Here is an 8415-nt window from a genome sequence, read left to right on the forward strand (position 1 = left end):
TTTGTCCTTGGTGTGTCTTTCCCTGTTCTTCGTGTCTCTGTTATTGTCTGGGTGCAATGTCTCCTATTAGTCATCCAGGCTGTGATAACATGGTTAATAGAGTGAGATGGTGAAGGAGAGAGAGACAGAAATTCTCTTCTCTCTTCCTCCTAAGTGGCTTGGCTCTAATCCTAAGATTCACCAACTGATTGGCTGACTTGAAACAGGCTCACTGCTTTTATACATAGTCCAAGAGCTTTGATGACCAGTCACAAGATGTTTTCTTTATGGAAAAAAGTAGAGGCAGCTAGGTGGTGCACTGGGGGCGGGGTTGGGGTGGGGGGCTGTGTTGAAATCTAAACTCAGTCATTTACTAATTATGTGACCCTGGGTAAATCACTTAACCTCTTTCTGCCTCAGTCTCTTCACTATAAAATCAGGTGAATGATATAATAGCACCTACCTCACAGGGTTGTTGTGATAATCAGATGACATTATTTGAAAAGTATTTACAATGGCATCTGGCACCCTCTTCTCTTATGGTATTCTCTACCCTCCATGCAAAAAGTCCTATGGCCCAAAGTCCTATGGTCCTTTCTAACTGGTTAAGGGCTTGTCCATACACTGTGATAAGGACATAGGAAAAGTCCTTAATACCTAGTGTGTTTTGTCAGTTGATCAATTAATTCAGTTAAAGGGAAAACATCAACAGTTACATAAATACAATGTAATTTTGGGAGCAGAGGTAATTATGGGGATCAGGAAAGACATTTATGCAGAAAGTAGGATTTGAGCTCAACCCTTAAGAGACCTAAGGATTCTACCGGGCAGAGGAAGGAGGGAGAACATTTCATTCATGGAAACAAAGGTATGGAGGTGGAAGATGGAATGTTGCAAACTTTCTCAATTTTCCTCCACTGCCTCCAGTTTTTGAGGGAAAGGTACCACTCCTCCATGCCCAAGCTAGCTCCTTCACTTACACCCTCAGTGGAGCTCAGAATTAGAAGAGACAACAGGCATCGTCTCATCCATCTCATAGCTAAAACAGGAATCTACTTTACAAAATTATGAGACTTCAAGCAGCCATCTAACCTCCCCTTGAAGACCTTCACTTATATGGAACGCAATACTTTTTATTTTTTCCCCTCCTGCTTCCTATGTGAACCCCATCAAACATTCCTTCTCAAGAATTTTCTTTCAAAAGGCCAGGCTTATTCAAAAAGGCCTACTTCTATTCAGAAACAACGAGGTTTCCTTTTCCTCTAGCTCTAGGGATAGAAAGAGAGTGATGCAGTGGGAAGACTGTGAACTAGTGCTCAGTAAGGCAGAACTCTGTTAAAAACTGGTGTTGGGTTTCATATTCAAGCTAAGCTCATCCTTTTACAACCAATGTATTCTGAGTGTACTTATGTTTTGAGGATGTGATCTGGACTAAAAGATATCCAAATTCTGTAACAACAAACCATGTTATAACAGGGAAGTACTCTATCAAGCTCTCTGAGGTTTTCTGTGATTAGAAATACTTTTTGAAGCCAGGATTATAAAGACACACCATCTTTTAAGTATTATTTCTTTGAGTATATCAGATAGTGGACCAGATTTGGAATCAGGAAGACGTGTCACTTGTCTCTTTCCCCTCTATAAATATGTTCTCGTCTCTTCTTTGGTTCTACTACCCTTGAGAATGACCATGTTATCTCTCTGTCCTCTTGCCCCTTCACTGCCAAATTTCTAGGAAGTAGTCTACGCTCATTGCTTCATTATTCATTTACTCATCAACTTTTGCAATCTGACTTCAATCTCCACTACTTCTTTGTAACAGCTCTCTAAGAACATTAATAATTTCCTTATCACTAAATCAAATTATCTTTTTCTGTCTTCAGTTTTCTTACTTTGTGTATAAGATCTGACACTGTCAATAACACTTTTTATCTGAAATTCTCTTCTCTTGGCATCAGTGACACTATACTCTTTCTACATTCTTGTCCTGCCCTCTCTCATCTCTGTTTCTTTATTCATATGTTTTGCTTAGAACACAGCTCCTCTCTCCATCTCCATTTGTTGAAGTCCCTTGACCCTTCAAGGCAGAAGGTTTTGGGCCCCCCTTTATAGAAGGTCTTCAATAAAAGGCTAGGTGACCACCAGTTGGGTATGTTGTTGAAGAGATTCTTGAAAATTCATATACTGGTTGGATCATTTAGCTTCTGACTTCTGAGATAGCTCTAAGACCAGGTGATTCTATACTTTTCTAACTTTTCAACTTTACCATCTCTTCCATGAAGTCCTACCTGTTCTAACTTCACCTGAAAGTGATATCTCTCCTAAAATTTCTCATAGCACATTTCTTAGGTCTCTCTTGCATTACTCATATGTATTAGATCATAATTGCTATATGTCATTTTCTGCTCCCCCCTTCATTGTGATTGACTCCTTGAGAGCAGGGCTGGTGTCATATTGATATTTGTATCCCCAGAACGTAACTAACATGGTGTCTTGTATATTGTAGACACTTAATACATGGTGGCTAAATTTAATTGAATTTATTGGAGCTCTAATGTAAAAAAAAGAGAGAGGGAAGAAGCATACAAGTTTTGGGTGTATGAGGGACTTGTGGCTATGTTTATCATAGACAAGGGTGGGCTTGCAGATATCTAAAATTGTGGTAGATGTTTAATAACTTTGTTAAGGCTGCTGTGGGGGCATACCATGTTCCACATCATGAAGAAGACATACATATATAATTATCTCTGGTACCTATAGCCTCCTCTCCATTCCCACCACCACCAACCTATTACATGTTCTCTTTGTCACTCAGTCACACTGTTGCAATAACCCCCTAGCGAGTCTTCTTTCATCTACTCTCTCTTGTCTTTAATCTATCTTTCACATTTCTACTAGAGTGAGATAGGAATCTTTCCTACTCACAGATCTGGTCATGTCATTCCTCTATTGGAGAATATTCATTGGCTCCCTACTGTCTTCTAAATAAACTTACAACATTTGGTGTGGCAGTAGGAATATCTAACAGAATCTCCCTCTGTACCTGCATACCTGCCATGTGGGATGAGGAAAGTGGGAAAGAGACAAGGATTTATTAAGTATGTACTATGTGCCAGGCAGGGTGCTAAGTGCTTTACAAATACCTCATTTAATCCTCACAACCACCTTGGGAGGTAGGTACTATTACTATCCTTATTTTATAATTGAGGAAACTGAGGCAGACAGCGGTTAAGTCTCTTGCCCAGAGTGATACAACTAGTCAGTGTTTAAAGACAGATTTGAACTCAAGTCTTCTTGATTCTAGGTCCAGTGCTCTATCCACTAGATCACCTACCTGGTTTGTCCTTTTCCTTAAAAGGCATTGAAATGGTCCTTGAGACTTAATTGGCTCAAGAGACTAAGTTCCATGCCACTGATGCAGCTTCCTGCCTAATTAAAAAAAAACCAGGAGTTCTGGCTGGTCTCCGAGGTTTCAGAGCAGCAGACCAATGCTTCTGACAACGTGACCAGTACTGGCACTGGAAAGCTGTACTATAGTGAATCAATGCTGAATCATTGGTAAATACCCTTTCTCTGCTCTAGCTAAGTAAATACCCTTTTCTCATTTTTTAGATGGACTCTGAATGTTATTTTATTCTAGTATTGAACTGGAGCAATCAGGAATCTCTGCAATCTCATAGGATTCAGACATGGGAGTAGCCCTGCAGTTCAACACTCCAAACCCCTTGCAGATAGTGAACTGGGGAAGGAAGAGGGGAAAGGATGACCTGCCCAACTAGTATGGAATAAATCCAAGATGATAGGATCATAGATTTGGAGGATTTGAACTCAGATCAACCTGTGTTCTTTCTACTGGAGCATCACTTCTATTGCTAATTATCCTGTCTTTCCAACCTCATCATCTTACTCTCTTGCTAGCACATTATACTCTAGTTAAACTGGTTTACTTTCTTTCCTAAACATGCTATGAGCTTCATCTATACCTTTGAGCACAATGTCCTCTAAACTTAGAATACATCCCTCCTATGTTTTTGTTTGTTGAATTCCTACCCATATTTTAAATACCACTTCTTCCATTAATATCTCCCTGATCCCCCAGTCCTGATCCCCCAGTCCTGATAATGCTCTTCTCTCAAAGTCCTCCTATAACACTGTCTTACATTTATTTCTTTAACAAATTTGTCATAGAATAACACATATTATACTTATTTGTATTGTTCCTTTATTAGACTTTAAGTTTCATAGGACTACTTATCTAAATTTTGTATCTCATCTAACAACAGAGCTCTTCACACAATATTAAAAACTAGTTTTTGAATGAATGACCATGGAGTAGGAATGTGTTGATAGGATGGGTTCAGACATAGAAAATACTAAAGTTACAAAATTTTAAAATTCACCTAAACTAACCTTCTTTTAGTTTTGTTGAAGAAACTGAGACTTTCAATCTCAGAGAGCTGGACCCAGTGGATTTCCTGCCTTCCCCTAACAGACTTCATGGGTAGGGAGAATATACCAACAAAACCAGATAATCAGGTCACATCCTAATTCCCATTACACTTCTGTTTGGACCACACCACAGGAGGTCATAGTAAAAGACAGACAACAGGAATTAAAAGATATCATAGAATTCTATCCTGAAACATCATGAAGGTGGGGGTAGACAATTCCAAAGTGCTTATAATGGAAAATATTACACACATCCAGAGAAAGAACTGATGGACTCTGATTACACATCTAAGCATGCTATCTTCACTTTATTTTTTTGTGTGGTTTATTTTTTTCACTTTTGGTCTGTTTCTTTTTACCCAACATGACTAATATGGAAATATGTTTTACATGATTACATATAATAAATAACCTATATCAAATTGCTTAGGGGGGAAGTGAGGGAGAAAGGGAGAAAATCTGGAACTCAAAAAATTTTTAAATGAGTGTTAAAAATTGCCTTTACATGTAGTTGGGAAAAAACAAAATATTACTTTAAAAAAAAAGGACACGTAGAAAGAGCATTGGACTATAATTGGGAAACCTTGCTCTATCATCACCTCTCTGGGTCTCAGTTTTCTTGATTCAATTAAACATTTGTTATTGTAGCACCCTTTCTGGATTACTCCCCCTAAGTCATACTCATACTTGCAGATGAGCTTCTTTAGAGGATAGATGCTACCTCAGATTCTAGAGTTACCCTGTGGGTACCAATTTCTAAAACTGCAGCTCACCACCACCACCACCATCACCACCACCACCTATGAACTTCCTCTTAACAGGCAGGCAGTAAACACAATTAGCTCGAAGAAAAAGCATTTACAAACATGGCAACAGAAGACCAGGAGTGACAAAACACCTCTACCATAAGCCTGGGATGACATTGCTATAATTACACACAGCACTTGTGGGAAGAGTGGGCAAAAACTTTGAATACGATGGCAGTGAGGCACATAACTGGGGAATACATATGGCCAAAGCTACTTGCTCCTTTGGTCCCATTTATTGCTGGACCTCAAAGTCCTTTCTTTCCTTGTGGGACCCTCTTTGTAGTGCTACTGTCAATGTCCAGAGCTAGCTCTCTAAATTCCAAATCCAACTCTCTTCTCTGGTACCAGGGATCACACTCCTTGAAGATGATTCTGGCCTTAAGTAACTATCTCTTTTTATCTGATTCTATCTGGGGAGTGTGAGTACGTGTGTCTGTCTGTCTGTCTGTCTGTCTCTACTCAACTGTTGCCTGCTTCCTGAACTCTCTCAATCTGTTTGTTAGATGGAGTGTCTTTTTCTGAGTAAACAACTCCATTGCTAGGCACCATGGCTGATGGGTATAGATGAGAAGAGCTTTCCTTCCTCTCTTACCAAGAGGTGAAGAGCTGTGTTCTCCTATGATTACTGGTTCTCTCCATCTGCCTCAGACTCACTGGACTGTATTTTCTAAGGATCACTTGGGGGGTGGGAAGAGAATGGGAATGAAGGTGGCTACTGATTATTTGTTTCTTCTTGACTCAGAGCACAAGCTATTCATACTTTGAAAAGGGTTAACAGGGTGATAACACCTCACTATCAAAGCAAAACATCATTATTTATGATTAAATCCTCTGATATCAACTGAACTGGGTAGGGAGGTGGGGGAACCAATCTTACCCCCTCTGACATTAATAAAATGGTACTGAATTAGATGATTTCCCAGATCTCTTCCAAATCTCAGACTCAATCCTATGGTATTAGAGATTTCTAATGAAAATTTTAAATATGATAAACAGGGATTCTGAGGAGTCAATAATAATTACTGACATTTATATGTACTTTAAGGTTTGCAAAGCACTGTCCTTACATTATCTTATTTAAATCCTCACAACAACCCTATGAGATAGGCTGTTGTTTAGTCATTTTCAGTCATGCCCAACTCTTGGTGATCCCCTTTAGGGTTTTCTTGGTAAAGGTACTGAAGTGGTTTGCCATTTTATTATTCTCACAACAACTCTATGAGGTAGGTACTAGGGGTGATATTATCCCCATTTTACAAACAAGGAAATGGAGGCTCAGAGAGGTTAAAATGACATAGTCACACAGCTAAGTCATTATCAGAGGCTGGGTTTGAAGTCAATGTCTTCTGGGAACCAAGTCCCACACTGTACCATAAGGCCAAATGACATAATCACTGGAGGGAAAGGGGTCAATTAAAAGAAATATAAAACAACACTAGATATTGAATGACTAGTTAATTTAATGTAGTTGCCCTGAAAATGTCATATATGTTAGCTATAAAATAAAAGGATTGGACTGAATTTCTAATGTCACTAACTTTAAAATCAATGCATCTTTAATCACATAGTTAAAACCATGAGAGGAGAATAAACACTTCTGAAACATCATAATAGAAGAGTCATGAGGACAGAAGGGAGCTAAAAGAAAGTGTTATTTGGAAATAAAGCCTAAGTGAAAGTGACCTGAAGCTGTAGTAGGAGGGTCCCTGTAGAGTGAAATGAGGCTTCTAATGAACAGTGAGATGAGATTAACACACAGGAAAACACACACACACACACACACACACACAGAGCAGTGAATTCTCTAGTGGAAGGCAGGAAAGTGATTTCAAAAGACATTGTATCTCATTTTCATAGAGCTTTTTTCCCCTCGAATAACAAATACTCTCCCTATCCCCTTCCAAGAATCCTTACCACGGAAATTGGGTTGGTAGAGGCCATGGTGACCAAGATGCCATTTGCCTGTTGGGAAACAAGAAAGAAGGTGATCAGCAGAATTCCCTGTTCACAATCTCACTTCATTTAGAAAAATGAGGAAACAGACTGTCCTCCATTAGCTTTTCATTTAACAAAGTAGAACCAAAAGGTCATAGGAGAAGGAGTGTGCCAAGCAAGTCCTTCCCTCTAAGGAACACAAGCCAGCGTCCACTGGGAGACAAGCAAGAACAAGAGATACAATTAAACAAATAGGAAAGAGAATGGAGAAAGGAAGGCCAGCTACTGGGAAACCTAAAGAATTCAGTGAACTGAAAAGGCTGCCTCTGCCCTCCCTACAGAGAGCACTCAAAGGAGCAAGCTCACTGTCCATCCCTTCCTCCCCTCCTTCCCTTCTTCCCTGTGGCATTAAATTGATATGAATTACTGAAGAGAGAAGACACTTCCACACACTGTGTCAGGGACACCTGCATTCTTCCCTGCCTCACCATCCTCCCCTTTTGTCACACATTGAATATGGTTAAAATGAGAAGACAAAGAAAGAGCAAAAATAATAAGTCCACAGGGGTATTTCCTTCACACCTGCCATCCCCAAACTGCAAAGTGCTTTGGAATTCTCAAGGGCTACACAGAGAGTCAGGAACACAAAGCTAAGGACAGACTAGGCCAGGGGTGGGGAACCTGTGGCCTTGAGTCCACATGTGGCCCTGTAGGTCCTCAAGTGCAGCCATTTGACTGAATTCAAATTTCACAGAACAAATGCCATTAATAAAAGGATTAGTTCTGTAAAACTTGGACTCAGTCCAAAGGCTTCACCCAATGACCTTGAAGGTCACATGTGGCCTTGAGGCTGCAGGTTCTCCACCCCTGGATTAGATCCTAATTCAATTCAATAGGCATTTATTAAGTGCCTACTGTGTGCCAAGCACTGGAGATACAAAGGCAAAAATGACACAGTCCTGGCCCTCAAGAGTCTCTGGGAGGGGTGGCTAGGTGGTGCAGTGAATAGAGCAGCAGCCCTGGAGTCAGGAGGACCTAAGTTCAAATCCGGCCTCAGACACTTAACACAAAAAGTAGTCATGTCAGCTTGGGCAAGTGGAAGAAGAAAGGAGGAGGAGGAGAAGAAGAAGAAGGAGAAGGAGAAGGAGAAGGAGAAGGAGAAGGAGAAGGAGAAGGAGAAGGAGAAGGAGAAGGAGAAGGAGAAGGAGAAGGAGAAGGAGAAGGAGAAGGAGAAGGAGAAGGA

General features: G+C 40.2%; 1 protein-coding gene across 5 annotated transcripts in view; it reads right to left on the minus strand.

Annotated features, from left to right (window-relative positions):
- ARSG (arylsulfatase G) overlaps positions 1-8415 on the minus strand; it is a 194516-nt gene that overhangs the window by 71160 nt on the left and 114941 nt on the right. For all 5 annotated transcript variants that reach the window (XM_069076565.1, XM_069076562.1, XM_069076564.1 and 2 more), the window contains exon 5: positions 7152-7199. In XM_069076565.1, coding sequence (XP_068932666.1) covers positions 7152-7199 — 48 coding nt within the window. The remainder of the gene's footprint in view (positions 1-7151; positions 7200-8415) is intronic.

Source organism: Petaurus breviceps, unplaced genomic scaffold, assembly GCF_028583685.1.
Source record: "Petaurus breviceps papuanus isolate PSGF00001 unplaced genomic scaffold, PetGlider_PUasm1.0 90925, whole genome shotgun sequence".
Lineage (NCBI taxonomy): Eukaryota > Metazoa > Chordata > Mammalia > Diprotodontia > Petauridae > Petaurus > Petaurus breviceps.